Here is a 22785-nt window from a genome sequence, read left to right as displayed (position 1 = left end):
TTTCAATATAAGTTGGAACTGGATGTCAGTGCAGCAATCTTGTGGTGTTGAAGGTCTGTTTGTCTTGTGAATTATTTTTAACCCCCGACCCAAAAAGAAGGGTGTTATAAGTTTGACGTGTGTATCTGTGAATCTGTGTGTCTGTGTATCTGTGTATCTGTGTATCTGTGTATCTGTGTATCTGTGTATCTGTCTGTGGCATCGTAGCGCCTAAACGAATGAACCGATTTTAATTTACTTTTTTTTGTTTGAAAGGTGGCTTGATCGAGAGTGTTCTTAGCTATAATCCAAAAAAATTGGTTTAGCCGTTTAAGAGTTATCAGCTATTTTCTAGTTTTCTTGTAGAAAAGAAGGTTAGATAACCCTTAGGTTCATAATATTCAAGTGTCAATTGACAAATGTCAAGCTGTCAAGATGGACGTTGCCTAGATATACATAATTATTTATTTGAAAATGATTTGTCGGGGGTGTTGAATATTTTTAATTTACACTTGTATACATTTTAGTATGTTTCAAAAACGTGGTTGGTATTTTAAAAAATCACTTATTTTTTTTTATTCCATTACAAGTTAGCTTTTGAATGCAAGCTAAAATGTTGGTTAGTAATGATGAGGTCCAAAGCGCAGGTCACATTGGGAGCGAAGCGAAACGAAACTAAGTTCGTTTCGCTCGCTTCCTAAGGTACGAATCGTTGGCTTAGTTTAGTTCCTTAGTTCGCGGTGTGAACCAAAGTATGAAAAGACGCCCTAGCGACATGAGCGAAGCGAAACGAATTTAGTTTCGTTTCGCTTTGCGTCCAATGTGGCCTGCGCAAGCGGGCTAATCTGGATACAATGGATAAAACCTACTTTTTATTTTTGTTTAAAATAGCAATATTTACATGAATACCTATGAATAAGTCTTCTTGACAAGTTCCGGAAATACCAGGGTCAGCCTATAATTTGATAAGCTACCAGATTTTACGCGTATACGATTAAATATCCGTTTAATAAATAGTCGAAATGTGAAGATCCGTATAAAATTAGTATATCACTGTATCAAATGTTAAACGGTGTAACTAAACTAAAAAAATGTATAAACAAACCACGCCGTAACATAGAATGTGTTTTACAAAATTCCTACAAGCGGTCAAGTAAAAAAAATACAAAAAACCAAACGCTGTGGCCGGTTTCGACACAAAAAGTCTTGTTAGGTAACTAAGATAGAATTGTATGGAGTTGTTTTTAGTGTGATTTTGTTTCTTTTTATGTGTTGTACGAGTTTATAGTCGTGTATTTGGATTCTAATTAAGGTTTTTTTTTACAATTTTATCGCAAATTTGTAGTATTTTAGCTACCTTAAGAATTTTAATGGCTATAATTTTCTGTGTGTTTCTTCAGTAAAATGAAATAATTACGAATTAGAAGTTGCTTGTTTTACATTCTTAAATTTACACTAGCGTATAAAGATGGTTTTATTAGAAAAATATATAATTAAATTAGAAAAATACGCAATCTCAAAAAGTTTTCTTTTAAAATGTATGTTTTCTAACTATTTTTCTAACAATAATTTCAATACAAAAAAATAAAATAAAATTCAATACAATTTTAATAATTAATAATTAATAAAACATTATACAATTGCGAGTAATTCTGTTGTAAACAATCTTTAAACTAAATTAAATTGAAAGATCTAAATATAGTGCTACCCTTTTCCAAAAGACGCATCATGTAATGTAATACATATATTATTGTAATCTTTAATATATGTACAACCTTTGTTAATTTTACAAAAACGTATTAACGATCTAATATGAGGCACTGCCTTCTGATGAAGTAAAAACTGTTATGAAAGGAATAGATAAACATTTAAATGCCATTACAGAATTAAACACAATATTTGCGAGTAAAAATTAAAAAAAAATACTAGATAAATTGTATTTTCCATACTAAAAATAAGCATAATATTTTGGTGGTAATAGCAGCTCTAGGATATAACCGCACGCGTCCCGACTTATTGGTCGGTTCCATAAAAACAATTACGGTCACACGGGCTCTATAATTGAATTATTATTAGAAAATTACTGGTTAACTTAATAATTGGGGGGCGTCAGCTGCACTGTGTAATTTTCGACACTAATATAGTTATTTGTTTATAAAAGTCTCACAACTCCTTGCCTCCTTGCTGTTAGCTTGTTTCTTTGAGTTGTTATACTTTTAAGTTCGATCAAATCTTTGAAAAGAGCAACCGCCGAGTTTCTTGCTGGTTCTTCTCGGTAGGAAAGGCATTCCGAACCAGTGGTAGGTGCTTTTGACGATTCAAAAGAACTTGTAAAAGTCTAATTGAATAAAATATTTTGATTTTTTTTTTTGAATTTCTAAAAAAAAGACAACAGACTTGAGTTGTTTTGAGATATATCCGTGTTTATTTAACTATGTTCTTGCATGTATTCATCTATCTTCTCTTCTTTTGCTTCAATTTTCGGAGAAGTTATTGAGTTTGCAGGTCGATAAAAAGTGCAAATCTTGAAAAAAAACTCTAATAGTACCTACCTAGTTAAATTTATGGGCATATGTTTGACGATGCTTTAATTTGTAGAAAGTAAAGGGTTCTGTTAGAACTAATTTATGCCCGCAACTTCGTCCGCGTGGACTACACAAATTTCAAAACCCTATTTTACCCCCTTAAGGGTTGAATTTTCAAAAATCTTTTCTTAGTGCATCTGAATATCAACGCACAGCTCAAACTACTAGACAGACCAGGCTGAAATTTGGCATGCACATAGCTATTATGACAAGATTATGACATACACATCTGCTAAGAAAGGATTTTTGGAAAATTCAACCCCTAAGTGTTGAATAGGGGTTTAAAATTTAGGACTTCGTCCGCGTGGAGACGAAGTCGCAGTCTTAAACTAGTCAAATATAAATATTTTATACTTACTGAGAACAGATTACATACAATTCGAAATATTCCAGGTCCGGAAAGACTTATCCTAATAAAAAGCTCTTATCGGGACATCGGAGGCAATTATAATATTAACACAGACAGAAGTACGTACGTCAATCAAATGTAGGATTAGGTATTTATTTGACGTGGCCACTTCATTACTGAGCTGTGTATTAATGGCGCCTTTATAACTAACGAGACGATATCGTGACGTAATCGTGTCTGTCTGTATGTCATAGGCCCGTTCCTGTCCGCTCGTAGGTAGTTACGAGCGAACATAGGAACGGGCATACATACACACATACAGGTCAAACATATAACGCTCCTTTTGGGCTTCCCGCAATCGGGTAAAAAAGAAATGAATCAAACTACGACAGCATTACCACAATTCCGATCAGTATTATTATTCGAAACTTCTTTTTTATTAATAAAAACGCACTTATATCATAAAATTAAATATTTATAAAGTGCATACTAATTTATAAAATTGATTTACGTATTGAATCACGAGTTCTCTATGGCTCCTAAATTACATTCACCGACACACACACACACACACACGCACCCGCGCTCGGTTGGTTTCAGGTTACCGGAAAACAAATCATTTATGATACATCTGTTTTTATTTTATGTTCAAAAAAACAGTTACAGCTATATCTTAGTTAAAAATACGGTAGTTTATTTTAAGCTTGTTTACTTTATTGATTCATGATTGAGTCTTATAACTTATGAAATAATGAACATAGGTACGTACATATAATTTTTTAAATTCAAAAGTATTTCTGTTCGTCTGTCTGCTAGCTTTTTACGACCAATCCACTTAAACGATTTACTTTAGTCGAACTTCATCACTGTGGATAATTAGGTTTTAAAAATCCCTTGGGAACACTTTGATTTAACGGTATAACAAGTAGCCAGTGTCACTCTCGAGGTCTCAAAGAGTCTTAAAACTTCTGAAATAATGAATATACATACTAAAATGTTATAAATGGGAAAGTTTTTCTGTCTGTTAGCTAGCTTTTCACTACTCATCCGTTTAAACGATTTACTTAGTCAAACTTAATCGGCGTGGATTTAGGTTTTTAAAAATCCCTCGGGAACACATTGATTTTCCGGGATAAAAAGTAGCCAATGTCACTCTCCATGTCTTAAACTACAAACCACATTGACATTGACTCACTGGTACGTTCAGTTAGATAAACCAACAAACGAAAGTACCTATATCTCACGTAGGTACATAAAATATTAGTAGTGATTGGCAAACATGATTGGGAAATTTCGTAACTGTAATCACAATAAGTGTTTTGCCTACGTACAAAGTCGCGGGCGTCTGTTATATTTCAATAACCGTTAAGAGGGGTCTCTCCGTCACTCGCTCCATACAAACGTAGTTCCAATTTCATTTGAATATTAAGCAACCAAAGTCCATGAAATTTTGCACACATATTCTAGAAACTAAATCTATGCCTGTGGTTTTCCAGATTTCTGTTAAAAATTCGGTTTCAAAGTTACGCGTAAAATTCACATACAAATCTTTGAGCTCCTTTAATTTTAAAACTACATATTTTTAGAAAATTCTAAAACACCACAGGCGCAGATGTTAGTTTCTAGAATATATCTGCAAAATTTCATGGACTTTGGTTGCTTAATATTCAAATGAAATTGGAACTACGATTGTATGGAGTAAGTGACGGAGAGAGCCCTGTTAAAACAATAAAGCTGGTTTTGATATCGCGTGACTGTACGCCTTTCGATAAAACAGATGTCATCATAAAATGTCACCATGGAATGAATACATTTACTGCAAATTGAAAATAGTGATTTAATCAATGTCCTCTCAACATAGAAGCTACACGCTAGACTAAATAATAAACTAGAATGCATAATTAATTAATTAGTCACAGTAGCTAATATTATACGAGGCGAGGATAAAAATTTAGCAGAATAGTTTGTATGTATTCAACATGTCAAACGAAATATCAACGCAAAATGATGCAAATAATTATATTGAGTCTGAAGAGCTTGGAAATTGAAGTGATAGTAGATACCGAAAACTAATATTGTGTTAAGTAAAAAACAGGACTACCCTGCCTAAAAGTGAAATTTTTTCGAATTTGAAAATAGCGCCATACAATCGCTACATTCGCATTTGTTCTATTCAGGTTCTGGAAGTTATGGTGGAATAAAGAAACACACATACATGAACCTTAAAAATATTACACTATGTAAAAATACTACTTTTCTAGCAATGGTAATTTTAGACCGTTTATTTTCTTCTCCGTAGGAAAGGCATTCCGAACCTTTTGACGATTCAGAAGTACTTGTAAAAGTTGAATTGAATAAAAATATTTAGAATTTTGAATTTATTACTGTTACGAGTAGGTATATTATTTTTATTAAATAGGTATAAAATGTGAGTAATTCCTTATATAGGATTTCAATATCATAGTAAGCAATTAAGGGCTCTCTAAGATATAACCTATGTTCCTTTGTACTTTTGCGTAGTATGATAAATGAACCTTTGCGGTTTCATCATTAAATTGAATACCTATATAATATCCAACACTAGCTTAGCTTCTCCTTTCAGTAAAGGTTGCCTGGTAGAGATTGCTCCAAGCAATAAGGCCGCCTTTGCACACAATTGTTTTTTTCTGTTTTCTTCTTTCTGTGTTGTGTTCCTTTATATGTGTTTTTGTGTGCAATAAAGTGTTTCCTAAATTTTTTACATGAATTTGGCACGACTAAATATTGTATTTATACTAAAATTACTGAAGTAAATTACCGTAATGGTGTTTAAAGGTGTTCGTTTTTCCAGTCCAATTAATTAAACAAAATGATTTACCGTAAATCGTAATCGGATCGACGGTTCAATGTGTTTATTCTTCAGTCCAATTAATTTAACATAAAATTTAAACGAAATAATTTACCGTAGTCACACGAAGTGTTCAATCTGCTCCAATTAATTTAACATAAATTTTTCACCATATAATTTAACAAAGGCGAAAAAATATTGAATTTCTACTAAATAAGCTTATCATAACTGCAACACTTGTTTTAAATTAAATATTTATATAGGTATATAGTAGGTGCGTTTTAAATGATTATCATATTTTGATGAGAGTTGATAATAACTGGGTCCGATATACATAATATAAACCTGTTTGGTTTTCGACACATGGAATGATAAACATGTTCATTCATATAACGACATATATTAGATCTGTATGACATGTACGGGAATCGAGCCTGCAAATTGTGATATGTGATAGTCATGAGATAGGTATACAAAAAGGAATTAAATTGTTTGTATCTATTTTGCAACGTCGTAATTTTAATAGAATATGTCCAGTAATAACACCTGAGGCGTCAAACGACTCCTTATAATCACCATTTTTATATGGTAATAATTTTTATTAACACGCTCACAAACTCTTAAATGCCTTCAGGGTTTATGACAGGTCTGTAGAGTTTTGCAGACTTGTCTTGCGCAGTGTTAGCAGCCTGGACTAACTTTTATTTTGTCTTGTTGCAGATCGCGAGTAAAATGTCGAAGCGAGGAGAATAAGAGTTCCTGCTGACAACATGGCGACATTAACACAGATTGTTGAGGATAGAAAAGACATAGATCAACGATGTGGAAACGATAGACTGCCTTCTCTAAAAGACATTGAAAAAGATACTGAAACAGCAGGACATAACAGATTAAAAATAGCATCCGCTGATATGGATTGCTACAGAAGCAAAAATCCTTACATCCTGTATAATAATTTCAGATACAAAAAAGAACTATCAAGGGTGGCCATGAAAAGGGAATATGGTTTCTATAGCTATTGTTTTATTAGTGTTTGCTTAAGTTTCATATTAGGATTACTTATCGGAGTTGCAATAGTGGGATCTCCTGAAACAAGAGTGATTTCTCCTAGTTACAATCCTAGAAAATTAGTGAGAATAAACACTACTCGAGATGGACATTCGAGAAGTTTAAATTCTCTAAAATTGACTGATAATTTTAAGGTAGACAAAGATTTTATATTTTCCGAAAAAGAAAAAGACAGATTTGCGACGGTATCGTTTACGGGTGCTATTGAACCTCATAAATACAACATGGACGTGTATCCAAAAGGGCTCACGGACGATATGAAAGAAATTTTAAAAGATAATAAAGTTTCTCGTCATAAGCACACTATAATGAATGTTGTCAATACAACTTCACATGTACCCAATGACGAAACAGTTCTATACCAAAACATTTACTGGGGTCCCGAAGTAGAAAACTCAATGCCTCAGGGTTACGGCGAGAATTCAGCTGAAATATGGGAGAGATATGTAAACCAAAGTGAAATCGTTAAAATGGAAACAGGCTGTGGAAGAATGCAGAATCGATTAGTAACTTTTAAAGATGGGATTCAAGCTTGCGTGCGCTATAGACAGAATACGGATCAAATACAGGGAGAAATCTTTAGTTTCTATGTAGCAAGATTGTTAAATTTAACAAATGTTGCTCCCTCCGTTGTCAAAGTCGTCGATTTAAAAGATAAACTATGGCAAAGTGTATCTAATGATATCGCCACAGCGCAATGGAACACCAATCGTGCTGTAGTATTAACTCAGTACATACCAAGCTTAGAACCAGCAACTATACCTGAAATTTTTAAACCTTCCACAAGACATTTGAACAAAATCGATGTTTTTAAAATTTCCTTTAAAGAAAATGCTACAAGTGATACCAGTAAGCAAATTTTGATAGACAAATTGAGAATGAAAAATGTTAAGACGAAGAAGGAAGAAGTAGAAAATTTCGAGTACATAGATGCGAAACTGAATAGAAAAACTATAGACTTGTTTGTGGAGTTAGCGCAATGGTCTGATCTCATAATATTTGACTACTTGACGGCGAATTTAGATAGAATTGTAAATAATTTATTTAATTATCAATGGAATATAAATATCATGGATGGTCCAGCACACAATCTGGCAAGAAAAATGGACAGTGGACTTTTGCTGTTCTTGGACAATGAATCTGGACTTTTACACGGTTATAGACTGCTGAAAAAATATAACATGTATCATAGTCTGATGCTTGATAATTTGTGTGTTTTTAGAAAAAAGACAGTCGATGCTTTAAAGCTTTTATACGACACATCAATCGGTTCGAAACTCAGTGATATATATCATAAGAAAAACAATGCAATTATTAGAGACATTTTACCACCTTTGCCGGAGAAAAATGCAAAGATTTTACACGAGAGGATAGGAAAGGTGTTAAGTCAAATAGAAAAGTGTGAACAGACTTTTTTTAATACTAGATAGAGATTCCAATTATGCTCGCACTGAAGTCTTACTAACCTAGACATTTTATTAAATAATTTTAATTGGTGTATGAAGGGCAACAATTTATACATTTTTTATCCTAAAATGTTCCATATCTTTCTACCGATGACAAGTTATTTTATTGTAAAACTAGAGGATCCCCGCGACTTCATACGCGTGCATTTAGGTGTTTGAAGATCCCGCGGGAACTGTTTGATTTTCCGGGATAAAAAGTTGCCTATGTCAATTACGGGGACGTAAGCTACCTCGGTACCAAACCATACAAATCGGTTAAGCGGACGGGTTTTTGGGATCCCGTGGGAACTCTTTGATTTTCCGGGATAAAAAGTAGCCTACGTCCGTTTCCGGGATATAAGCTAACCCCGTACCAAATTTCGTCAGAATCGGTTTAACTGTTGGGCCGTGAAAAGGTAGCAGACAGACAGACAGACACACTTTCGCATTTATAATACTAGTATGGATTAGTATGGTGTTGCACAAAAATAATATAAATGTTATGTGTAAAATAAAGTGCGAGCAATTTCATGTAATATTTTTTTAGAATTATAAGCATTTTTCGATACCAAATATCTTTATTTATTGTAAAAATAAATATATGTGCCAGTAATTATTGTTTGTGGTGATATTTAAAACTGTTAGATATTTTGTATTATATTAATAATTGTAAATATGTAAAACTGCTGTTGACGTGCGTAGATTCTGTGATGTTTTTAAATTTAAGGATTTTAAGGACTGATTTCTTAGAATTTGCCAACTGTAAAAATTACATTTTTTTTAACTCAAATTTTTGTGTATCCGAAATAGCGAATCGCAGTAGAAACTCGTAAGATGCGTTAAATATAAAAATAATAACGTAAAAGTAACAATTACAAGTATTAAATCGTAACACAAGAGATAAACATAACTAGAATATTTAAAGCGCGAGTATAGCGGGTCACTTACTTGTTTCTCCGACAAATTTTCTATTCGTTTACCTTTTAAGAGGGGTGTCTCCGTCACTCGCTCCATACAAACGTAGTTCCAATTTCATTTGAATATTAAGCAACCAAAGTCCATGAAATTTTGCAGACATATTTTAGAAACTAATATCTATGCCTGTGGTTTTCCAGATTTCTGTTAAAATATTCGGTTTCAAAGATACGCGGTCTTAAAAATTCACATACAAATCTTTGAGGCCCTGTAATTTTAAAACTACATATTTTTAAGAAAAATCTAAAACACCACAGGCACAGATATTAGTTTCTAGAATATGTCTGCAAAATTTCATGGACTTTGGTTGCTTAATATTCAAATGAAATTGGGGCTACGATTGTATGGAGTAAGTGACGGAGAGAGAAAAAGTTAAAAAAAATTCGTCACATGTTCTACGTCATGGTCACAGCGAGCTTTAACTTGAAAATATGTAAATAAATGTAAAAAATATGTAATTATAATAAATAAAATGAATCTCAAAGAATGCCTTTTGTTATTTATATTTTTGGGGAACACTGCACATCATACATAATTTATAGTTAAGGGGAAGAGCTATCTTATAGTAAGTACTATTTACTACTACTTTTATAGAATATAGGTGATTGTAGACTAATGCTGAGATATTTGAAGTAAATTCAAAAATTTAAGTGGAGATTACACCGATCTTAATATTATCTCTTAGTTAACTTTAATCGTGAGTCTCCATAGAATTCTTGTGATTAAATTAGTAGTAATCTCGACTGAAATTTTTAAATTTGTTTCGAATAACACAGCGTTAGTCGTGCGCTCAGTCTATTTATTTTAAATGTGATAAAACTAGCATTTTCCTGCAATTTTGCCGAGTGAATTTAGATTTCTTGTGTGTGTCTCATCCAAGTGGTAAAGAGGGTTTATGTAGGTATTATTAAAAAAAAAACTAATTAAGTACCTAAATGCAAAACATCAAGGTTTTCAACCTAGCGGTTTGATCTATTACTTTGATAGGTATATTTGATAGCTATATTTATACAAATGTATCTAGCTGTGTAGAGTTCCATGAACTGTGACTAATAGTAGGAAACTATAGTAAGTAGAAGAGTCCCGATAAGTTAGTACGAGTATGTACGAACAACAGACGGAAATGTTTAAGTACGGAAATCAGCTCAGAAAGAATAAAAAGTAAGTATGTAAGTATCATAATATTTTGACTTAACCTACATTTGCAATAAAAGCCAGTAATTACATAGCTAAAAGCTAAATATACAGCTAAAATATTAGTAACAAATGATCGGTATTTATACTAAAGCGATTATTTGGCGATTAAATATAGGTACTACAAGTAGGTAAAAGATAGAAAAAAAATTAGCATGTCTGTTACTTTCACTCAAAAACTAATGGACGGATTTGGCTGTTTGGAATGTAGATAAATTACACCCTGGATTAACACATAGGCTATTTTTTATCCCGGAAAATCAACGAGTTCCCACGGGATATTTAAAAACCTATATCTGTGTGATAAAAAAATGTGAAGCGCGAGACAGTGCACCGCCTTAACAAAAACCAACAGTTTAGTTTGTATGCTGTCCGCCTCCGGCTACCGACCTAATGTAATCTTTACCACCACCACTTAACCTTTATCTATTAATATCTGTAAAGTTTAAACTTACGCCTTATTGAAATCCATAATATGAACGCTTCATAAGAGGGCTCTCTCCGTAACTCGTTTCATACAATCGTAGTTCCAATTTCATTTGGATATTAAGCAACCAAAGTCCATGAAATTTTGCAGACATATTCTAGAAACTAATATCTGTGTCTGTGGTTTTCCAGATTTCTGTTAAAATATTCGGTTTCAAAGTTACGCGGTCTTAAAAGTTTTCATACAAATCTTTGAGCCCCTGTAATTTTAAAACTACATATTTTTAGAAAAATCTAAAACACCAGTTTCTAGTATATGTTTGCAAAATTTCATGGACTTTGGTTGCTTAATATTCACATGAAATTGGAACTACGATTGTATGAAACGAGTGACGGAGAGAGCCCTGTTTACAAAAGGCGTATAGACAAAAATTCAGTTTTACAAGAGAAGCAAAAATAAAATCATGCAAAATCAAAACTGGCTGTTATTATTTAGGTCTGATATTTGGAATAAATCTCTTTTTAGAACCTAAGTGTACTAAATCCTTGAATCTTCTATATACCTTTAGGTACTTTCAGGAAGTAAAAAAAAAATATTAGGAAGAATAGTGAAAAAAATATCCATATTGTTTCATTGGCCTTTGATATACTCGCAGAAACACTAACATAATAATATATAGATGGAATAGACAACCTCCTATTTTGAAGTCGGTTAAAAATATAACTTTTTAGGGGTCTACCTACTTACTAACTATGCCTTTGGTAAGTGGAGATGCAATCGAAGATGAAAGTGAGCTAACTTGGAAGGGGTATGACAGTTTGATGAAACCCAATAGTCCTAATCGTTGTCTAGTTTCTACGCTGCATTGTAACAAGTGTAAATTAAAAATTTATAACACCTCCGACAAGTGAAGGTTACAGTAACTAGAAAAGAGATGATAACTTTCAAACGACAGAACCGATTTTCTTGGATTATAGCTAAGAACACTTTTGATCAAGCCACCTTTCAAACAAAAAAAAAAAACTAAATTAAAATCAGATCATTATTTTAGGAGCTACGATGCCACAGACAGATATACAGATATACACGTCAAACTTATAACACCCCTCTTTTTGGGTCGGGGCTTAATAAAACGCTAATAGAAGGTTGATCCAGCCTTTTACCAGACCAGACTAAAGACCCTAAATCTCCCATCTGATTTAGAATGGTCTGGAAATCATCCTAAATCGCCCGTCGGGCTCGAACCCTAGAACTCTCACTTATAAGACGACAACGTTTGCCACTGCGCCATTGAGGATGTTAAATTTCATTTGCAATGTAAGTACTTTCATCCTGGAAAATCAAAGAGTTCCAACGGAATTTCGAATACCTAAATCCACGCGGATAAAGTTGCCGGCATCATAATATCATAATATATGCATCATAATATATAGGTATAGTTAGTAAATGATTGTCAGCCGTAGAATTAATTGCTACCGTAAATGGTATTTTAAACCATATTTATAGCTTTTGTAAGAAAGCTTCTGATATCTATATAGAACCGTTATCTGAAGAGTTCCAACAACCTGTTTTTTTATAATAAGTATAACCAAAGAACAATGCACTAAACCCAGATTTCTTCGTTAAACTGGATAAACGCTACTGCAGAAGTTGCCTTACTTGGTTCACCGCAGTAAAACGGATGAAACAAGTGTAAGTTAAAAATTTATAACACCCCCGACAAGTGAAGGTTACAGTAACTAGAAAAGAGCTGATAACTTTCAAACGGCTGAACCGATTTTCTTGGATTATTGCTAAGAACACTCTCGATCAAGCCACCTTTCAAACAAAAAAAAACTAAATTAAAATCGGTTCATTAGTTTAGGCGCTACGGTGCCACAGACAGATACACAGATACACAGACACACAGATACACACGTCAAACTTATAACACCCCTCTTTTTGGGTCGGGGGTTAATAATTTGGGCACTTGATTGACATCGAAATAAGTAAACCTTACTTCTTAAAAGCCAGTCAAATTTTTTATCGGCAAACATAAAATACTTCCAGCACACATACTATTAATTAGTTCAATGCACTTTTTCAAAAGGGGATGACGTGATGTTTTTTATTTGCTAAATTCGAAAAATTCCCATAATGCAAACAGGCCAATAAAGAGAAATTTCAATGGTGGTTCTATACAAAAGCGACCAGACATTGAAAGAAAATTAAATCTTCTATCCATAACATAGAGTTCAATTTCCATTGGAATTATAATAGACTTTATTTTTAACAAGCTACCCTTTGAAAGCGAACACAGAGATGACTGGCACATATCGAGTTATATAAAACTAAAAAATACAAGCCAATATTGCTTTTATTCCAATACGCATCAAGTCTAAAATCCCTTGCACCATCTTGATCTCAGGTTTAAAAATAAAACAGAGTAATATGGCACTAATTTTAATACGCATAGAAGATAAAATTACTTGGAAAAGTATGTAAAAACAAAAAAAGAAGAAATCTGTGTGACTGGTCTTAACTAACCGAAATCAACTATTGTCAAATATCGGATAGAAAAAAGTTCATTTGAGAAGCGTGAGGTAAACTCAGTTGGGAGTTTTACATCGAACGATGCTATCTGACGCGCAAACGATATAAAAGAATACCAAGACATAGATGTACCTACGTACTTATAATATGTAGATAGGTATTATACGTATCTCCATTCAGTCACGTTTTATGTCCCGATTTGAATGAAGGCTTAATACTTAATATATACTGAATATGTTGGCGTAACTTACAGCGAAAATATGCGTACAGCTAACGAAAATATCATATTTACTTACAGTCATGCAAAGACCATACTTTATATCTACTAAGCTATGTGCTACTTCTTTGTATACCCAAATAGGTACTTACTTAATGATTATTAAGATTTAAATAAGCGTGAAATCGAAGAAACTGTCTACATCTTCATCATCAACAACAACTCATTGCTGGCTCACTACTGATCACGGGCCTCCTTCTCGGAATAAATATGGTTTGGCCATATTCAACGCTGGCCAAGTGTGGGTTGGCAGACTTCACACATACAGAACTCTTAGGCATGCAGGTTTCCTCACGATGTTTTCCTTCACCGTCCATTGGTTAAATGGATGGACCGGTAAAAGCTAGCAGACGGATAGATACACTTCCGCATAATTTTATTATATTAAAGTATGGATAAAGGGTAATTCCGCTTTTGGATAACAATAATGATCTATCGGTTTTCCGATAAAAGATCGATAGATAAAATCGTATCTTTATCGTCAAGTGAAAGAGTGCCCCGGGTTGAGATTTGAAATCCATAGAAATTCAAAGTCGCAGCCAAGATCTTCAAAAAAAGAAACTAGTGTGAATGGACATGACGTTGGATTTAGCAGGTTACGGATTGGAATAAAAACTAAATTAAAATCGGTTCATCGGTTCATTCGTTTAGGCGCTACGATGCCACAGACAGATACACAGATACACACGTCAAACTTATAACGCCCCTCTTTTTGGGTCGGGGGTTAATAAAAAATACTACCTTGTTATCAAAAGGTACGAGTAAGTATTCCAATTTACTTTATGCCCAAAGATGGCTTGAAATGGGAAAAGATTTCTCTAAATAAAAGAAAAAGTAAAGTACATACTGAGAAACAGCGAAAAAGCGTTTTCGTTATATTTATTAGAACCAGATTCCCACGACTTTGTCCGCGAGGGTTGATGTTTTCGAAAATCCCGTGGAAATTCTTTGATTTTCTGAGGTATAACGTAGCCTGTGTCACCCTCTAGGTTTTTAATCATAGTCATGCAAAAATCATATCGATCCGTTGCTCCGTTGCAATGTGATTTAAGGACAAACCAATATGTCAACAAACACTAACACTTTCGCATTTATAATATAGGTAATCATTTAATTCGATGGGAAATAAAATGTTCCTGTAGTAAAACTGGGCACACATTAGCTAATGGTAATTAGCTTGAGTTAGTTTACTTTTGATAGTTTTCGAGTTTTTCCACTGACTAAGTAAGTACATACAAGTGATGTGCTTATTGGACAAGTCTAAAAGTTTTTAAGCCGCAAATGTCTCGTGAAAGTCTCCCTAATATGTGCTTCAGTTGTTTTAAGTATAACTAAATTCTAAAACTAATATTCTTTATAATAGGTTTATCGTTCAAGCTGCAGTAGCGAATGTTAATTTATTTTTTACTAGCCGATGCCCGCGACTTCGCCCGCGTGGATTTAGGTTTTTCGAAATCCCGTGGGAACTCTTTGATTTTCCGGGATAAAAAGTAGCCTATGTGCTAATCCAGGATATTATCTATCTCCATTCCAAATTTCAGCCAAATCCGTCCAGTAGTTTTTGCGTGAAGGAGTAACAAACATACACACACACACACACACATACAAACTTTCGCCTTTATAATATTAGTGTGATGCGGCCAGCCTGAATGTGTAAAATGAGCATGTAGAGAGACTAACAGCACAGAATATATACCTAATAGCCAGCAGTAAGAGATCTAAATGGTATTTTGTTTATTTCTGAACCAATTAAACTGCCGTGTAATGATTAAGTTAGTGTGAAATAAAAAATCCCTATATCCCAATCTAGAAGAGCCAACTGTGTAAAATTTACAAAAAGTTTTAAAAGAACCCAATCTCCAAACAAGCCGTTACAAATTCAAAAGAAATCGAATCACACATTTTGAGTTTTTTTTTTAATTTCTACAAATTCGTTACAATGAACTAAGATGTTTGTGATCTCTACAGGGAACGTTCACACTTGCTCGCAAAAATATTGGGAATAGTCTGTCTGCCAGTTCGAAATAACTGCCAAGCTTATATTTTTAGATATAATTATACAAAGTACATATTGAACATCTATACACATAGAACATATTTAACATATTGAACTTCCTGCACGTTATGAAATCCAAGCATATTCTTTAAAACGGCAGAATTGAGAGATTTTGCAGGCAAATAAGGCCAAATAGCTAAACTAAAGGCCAAAGACTGACTTTCTTTTATCTTGGGGGAAAGAAAAAGAATTGAAAAAATCTTAATGCTTCCGAATCAAATCGCAGACAAAAGTCAAAACCAAGTGTATAGTGTAATGAAATATCACACTAATTTTATAAAGGCGAAAGTTTGTGTGTATGTGAGTGTGTGTGTATGTTTGTTATTCCTTCACACAAAAACTACTAGACGGATTCGGCTGAAATTTGGAATAAGCTATTTAGAAGCACATAGGCTATTTTTTATCCTGGAAAATCAAAGAGTTCCTACGGGATTTCGAAAAACCTAAATCCACGCGGGCGAAGTTGCAGGCATCGGCTAGTTTTAAAATATTAGTCAGTAGCCGATACGTATTTTGATAATTAGATGAACAATTACGAGAAGAAGCTGAAAAATGTAGAGAGTCCCTCAAATGTATGCAATTTGGAATACATGAATTAGAAAATACGTTTCCTACCTACTAACCTTGACTAAATAACGGAAATCGATTTGTTCAATCGACCTCTTGCTTCCACACCTAGTTAGTTAACACTAATAAAAAATGCCCCAGATGATCCCAGAAAATCGAAGAAATCCCATTGGATTTTTTTAAAACTTAAACCCACACGGACGAAGTCGTCGGCCTTCCGAAGTCGTAGCTTGCGTCCTGAAGACGGATATATTCTATTTTCTAACTCCGAGAATACAAGGGTTACCATGGGATTTTTAAAAACCAAAATCCACGCGAACAAAGTCGCGGGCATCATACTATAGTAAACAGATCTTAGGTAGACTTGGACAAAGCCACATTAATTTTGTATCTTTAAAATCAGCTCCGATGACACAATATTTATAACCGATTATAAAGAATAGGATATCTATCTCGCTTGCTAGTCTAGACCAAAAAAAAAGACAGTATATTATAGCTATAATTTAGAGGTGTGAAACGGGTTATCGACCATATAATTGTTGCAAAGTTTGCTTTAAGATATTAACGTGCTTATGCATATTATGTCTAGGTGGTATTTATACTATGAGTAGGTCTTATATCTTTTAGCTAACCCGCCCTGGTTTTACTCGGGTAGAATATTATCCAAAAATCCTCTCCTAGTAGGGTCTATGTTATAAAGAAAACCTACACGCAAAATCTCAGGTTACTACACCCAGGGGTAGCCAGTCAGTTTATCTTTTAAATATGATAAGTTAGAAAAATGTGCAGACGAGGTGCGATCAAAGGTTTGTAGAATTAAAAATAAACACTAATATTATAAAGGCGAAAGTTTGTGTGTATGTGTGCGTGTGTGTGTGTGTGTGTTTGTTACTCCTTCACGCAAAAACTACTGGACGGATTGGGCTGAAATTTAGAATGGAGATAGATTATACCCTGGATTAGCACTTAGGCTACTTTTTATCCCGGAAAATCAAAGAGTTCCCACGGGATTTTTAAAAACCTACATCCACGCGATCGAAGTTTCGGGCATCAGCTAGTAAAATAATATTTCATTGTTTTTAAATCTCAATTTATATCCATGCTAATGAAAATTGTTAAACTACCTAAATGCATACCTTATCAAATCGGTTTGATCGCTTTTTTTGCATAATTTTGATTGAACTTAACAGGGCACTTACTCCATACAATCATAGTTCCAATTTCATTTGAATATTAAGCAACCAAAGTCCATGAAATTTTGCAGACATATTCTAGAAACTAATATCTGTGCCTGTGGTGTTTTAGATTTTTCTAAAAATAAGTAGTTTTAAAATTACAGGGGCTCAAAGATTTGTATGTGAATTTTTAAGACCGCGTTACTTTGAAACCGAATATTTTAACAGAAATCTGGAAAACCACAGGCATAGATATTAGTTTCTAGAATGTCTGCAAAATTTCATGGACTTTGGTTGCTTAATATTCAAGTGAAATTGGAACTACGTTTGTATGGAGCGAGTGACGGAGAGACCCCTCTTAACTAAAGAGCTTTTGTTTGAACATCACATTGAAGAGACAGCATTTGTGTAGGTACATACTTAACTCGTAGATAAAAATTAACCCGAAGAAAATACCTATTCATGATGGTAAATGACACTGACAAAATGGCGTGAGTACAATCATCACCAAATAGATGCAAGCTGTCAGATAAACATAATCCTACCGTCTCATACAGGCAATTTGATAAATAAATAATACTAGCTGACGCCCGCGACTTCGTCCGCGTGGATTTAGATTTTTCAAAATCCCGTAGGAACACTTTGATTTTCGGAGATAAAAACTAGCCTGTGATTCTACTGTGATTGACTAGATTCAGCCAAATCCGTTCAGGAGTTTTTGCGTGAAAGAGTAACGAACTTCCATACATCCATCCATACGTATCTATACAAACTTTTACGTTTATAATATTAGTAGGATGGTGGTAATTTCAATATTTTCTACCCATTTTGGCTTTAATTAGCTATATTGTGTACGAAACATCGAATTTCTTTATCTATCGAAGTTATTTTTTTACTTTGTGAATACTTTTTAATTTTTTTTTAACTTTTTTAATTTTTTTTTAATTTTTTTACTTTGTGAATACTTTTTTGTGTGACTTTAATAATACGAAGCAATATTCATCATTTGACATATTTTATGACAAAATAATGGTACGAAAGAAATTTTGAAAACGTAAATTTGAACTACGGAATTTTATCAAGATCCTCTTAGGTAAGTATAAATTAGACGACACAGAAAGTCAGACGGGCAAACATTCGAGAAGTATATTCTACTCTTGCGCATTTCGCATCAACAGCTTATCTCTCATTTAATTATTTTAATAAGGTAGATATTTTTAAGTGCTATTTTTATGTATTATTCAAGCAAGGATTTAAATTGATGTACTGAAATTAAACGCTTCTGGAATTCGTTCAAATGATAAGTTGAATGAAAATGAATACGGCCAAAACGATGACTCATCATCAAATATATAGAATCAAGTTTATCATGTCATCAATAATATATTTGATACTGACTGTACTTGCATATAATTTACATAACAATAAAGTCTAGACTGTCAAATATTTATCACTTAAAAAAACCGCCCAAGTGAGAGTCAGACTCGCGCACCGAGGGTTCCGCACTCGGGTATTTTTTCCGACATTTTGTACGATAAATCAAAAACTATTATGCATAAAAATAAATAAAAATCTGTTTTAGAATGTACAGGTAAAGCCCTTTCATATGATATCCCACTTGGTATTGTTATCTTACTTTGAAAATTTAAACACATTTTTTTGTAATGTAACCATAAATTCTCAGTTTTCGGATTTTTCCCTTTACTTGTGCTATAAGACCTACCTACCTGCCGAATTTCATGATTCTAGGTCAACGGGAAGTACTCTTTAGGTGTTCTTGACAGACACGATAGACGGACAGACAGACAGAAAAGTGATACTAAAAGGGTTCCGTTATTCCTTTTGAGGTACGGAACCCTAAAAATTATATTAGATCAACTTCATAGGAAAATGTGCCTTAAATTTGAGTACAATAAATCAAAGAATAGCATGTGCTTATATCGTTTCGCACATTTAAGCTGATTTTAAGCTTCACAAATCTTTATTTATACGAATTGAGTTCCGGGTTTTTATACAGTCTCTATTTATCTAGTTGCCTTGACTCTAAAATATTTTTAAATGGATTTCCACTTGAAGAAGTATTTTTCAAGGTTATTTTCTTCTATGATCTACTTGAAATATGCTTAACTAAGTAGGTTCTTTTTTTACTAGAAAATTTTTCATAGGGAACATTGTGAAAAGGATGTACCTACTTAACTATTTATTACTATATTTTTAGACCTTTAGTTTGCCTAATTATAGCACTAACTATTAGGAATCTCAGTACTAGTATCACTAGTAGCCCATCATGAGAAAAGATTAGAAGTTTGACCCCGAGGGACTAAACCTACCTAGTCCTATAAAACCGAAGGAAAGAAGGAAAAAAAATGAGTTCTCTAAAACTACAGTGGCACCTCTTTAACTCGAACCCCGTTAACTCGAAATTCTCTCTAAGACAAAGTAATTATTCATTCCCTTCCCTTGAAGTATCAAAAACCCTATCACTCGAATTATTTAGACGCTATAACTCGAAGTGGATATGATTTCCCTGTGATGTACTATTCACACATATCACGCTCTGCAATTTGAACTACAAATCTAGCGGACTCTACATATATCTCAAAAAAAAGATTCTGACGAATTGAAAACCTCCTTCTTTTTTCGAAGTCAGTTAAAGAAGCAGTATGTAAACTTTGCGGCCTCTGTAAAACGAAATACGGTCCGTTAGACTCCTTATCTCGAAGTCCTAGATACATCAAAGATTCGATAACTCGAAATTTGTAACCTTTCCCTTGAATAAAAAAATTTCAAAAAAAATTAAACCTACTTCAAAAACTACAAACACTAAAAAGTATATTTTTTTATATTTCACAATTTTTAGTGGTACCACTGTAATAAAATATGCTATGACTGATTAAAAAACTACTGTTTACTAAGCTATTACACTGATCGCAAGCAATTTGCTCATATCAATTGAGGAGTTCTGTTCTCCATCTCCGAATATATTCATCAGATCACGAAATTTATATGGGACCACCTGGAAAGTATAACCCTTTCAAACAAAAAAAACTTTATCAAAATCGGTCCAGGTGTCTTCGAGTAATCGGGGAACATATTACATAAAAATAAAAAAAGATTCCGACGAATTGAGAATCTCCTCCTTTTGAAGTCCAAAAAAAATTTATAAAAAAGTTAAAAGTTAGTTTTTGAAAAAGTTACAAATGACTCCACTGTATCTATCGCACACTTGGTCGCCCAGTTCAATAAGACGCTAACGTCTAGCTTGCGTCCAATATTCCAATAGTATTAGGACTTACATGCGCGAGATCCTTTAGACTTTAAAGTGCTAGTATTTCCACCATGCAAATGAATTGCTATTTGAAAATAATTAATCCACTAAGAACATAGCCACTGCAGTTACATGAGATTAGAATAATTTGTCACATACGTAGGTAGAGCTACTGATAAGTATCATCATAATACTAGTAATTATTATCTGCTGATAATAACCAGGTTCGACGGCTTAACATGCTCTCGTCCACGGAGGAATGTCATTGCCTAATTTGTAATACCACCATGATTGGGTTGGCTATATTGGCTACTACGTTGGCCTAGTGATTAACACGATCGTCTGCGAACGACGAGGTCCTGGGTTCAATTCCTGGGTCAGGACAAGAATAGTTAGGTACCTATAAGGTACCTATTGGATATTTCTGTCAAGAAACTTTCAGTTCTAGCCGGAGTTAGAATGTTATCGATGTCTTACTCTCGTGCCTCGGAGAGCACGTAAAGTCATCAGTCCTGCTCCTAATATCTCTCTGCTCATGTCACATTGCCGACTCTTTGGACTATAAGAGTGCACCTGTGTTTAGGCACACACTTGTGCACTATAATATCTCCAACGCAGATGGCTTATCTCTATGGAGATAGGCCACCGTGGCCAAAATTCGGTCGGGTGGGCATCAAAATGAATATGGGTCTACGCCGAACATGTGCGGCTTTTTTGCATCAGCGAAAATCAGTCAATTGCACCAGATAGTAATAAGTATGTATATTGGATTCAGTATGTAAGTTGTAACCGGAGGTGACTTGGAGGTCCGAATTCGACCTTTACGTTTCCTCGTTGCCTCGTAAATCAAGTCAGTCCCGGTTATTATTACTGACATCTGATTTACCATACCTCAGTTTTGGTCAAACCGTATGCGGAAGATTTGGGACTTCGATCTAGAGGCTGGATCATTAGCTCAAGAGTGTCTGACATAAATCTGTCTCGTTTTAACTCCATACTCTGGCTTTGCTCAGATTTTATACCTAAAATCTGAGCAAAGTCAGAGTATGCTCTATAGATCTCAGGTTTAGAGGTCATGACCCTCAGCAATGAGAAATACGACGCAAAGAGAGAGAACATAACAGCTTCACCTACACAATCATTTAATGTAAGACTAGCAACTAAACGTCTCACGCCACTCGACTTTTGCAGCTGAGTAAATACCAATTTTATCAAACTCAATTTAAGAAAAAGATAAACTTCTAAAGCAAATAAAGCTAGTTAAAATATGGTAAGTTAAACGTTTCAATAACAGACGAAGGCACGGTTAGTTTTTGTATGTTTATTTGTGTGTATCATCCCATACCGTAACATTGTGTTCGCCTCAATAATTTGACAGCATAGCGTGATGCGCCCGTCTTGATGCTTTGTTTGTTTTGCCTTTGTTTTTTGGCACTGAGGCGCTGGTTTGTGGCATTATTAAAGTTATATTTTTCGTTTTGACGAGTGGTTTTTATTTTTAAAAGGGTGCGAAAAGTGTTCGGAAATGTGAACTTCTTATAAAGTTCGAAGAATATTTTGTTTTAAGTTTTTATTTGGCTCTCTTTATGTCTTTCTTATCGCTCTAATCTTACAATTATTTTTGTCTCGTTTTAGATTGTATGAATGTGTATTTAAATTGTATTGCAATATTTATAGTAATTTATTTTTCTGAACTAAGTTTAATCTTTTGCTCCTACGCAAATGTATCAGAAAATACTATAAAAACATTTTTATTATCTTCACTATAATATATGTAGTGAAATAGTCAAAATTTTCTATCAAGTTTCAAACCGAGTTGATCCCCCTAGACAGCTCACACAAACAACCATTATTTATTTTGATTAATTAATTAGAGCCATAGACCTAACAGAAATCACTTGTTATAAATGAACTCAGCGGGTTTATTATGTTAGTATGTTTTATTAGTGGCCTTGAAGCTTTAGAAGTCTAGACTAGATTTTAAGGTTGGGTCTAGCTGGATTCTATAGTGCAATAATAATTCACTTGATTAGCGAAGGTGACAAACAAGTATTACAAATT

General features: G+C 33.8%; 1 protein-coding gene across 1 annotated transcript in view; it reads left to right on the top strand.

The window, feature by feature from the left end:
* LOC123870960 (extracellular serine/threonine protein kinase four-jointed) overlaps positions 1-8486 on the top strand; it is a 54912-nt gene extending 46426 nt beyond the window's left edge. Inside the window, exon 2 of the mRNA XM_045914477.1 lies at positions 6461-8486. Within this exon, the coding sequence (XP_045770433.1) occupies positions 6511-8238 (1728 nt within the window). The 5' untranslated portion in view covers positions 6461-6510 and the 3' untranslated portion in view covers positions 8239-8486. The remainder of the gene's footprint in view (positions 1-6460) is intronic.
* The last annotated feature ends 14299 nt before the right edge of the window (positions 8487-22785 follow it).

This window comes from Maniola jurtina, chromosome 13, assembly GCF_905333055.1.
Source record: "Maniola jurtina chromosome 13, ilManJurt1.1, whole genome shotgun sequence".
Classification (NCBI taxonomy): domain Eukaryota; kingdom Metazoa; phylum Arthropoda; class Insecta; order Lepidoptera; family Nymphalidae; genus Maniola; species Maniola jurtina.
The sequence above is the reverse complement of the archived record's forward strand: the minus strand, read 5'-3'. Positions and strand labels throughout refer to the sequence as shown.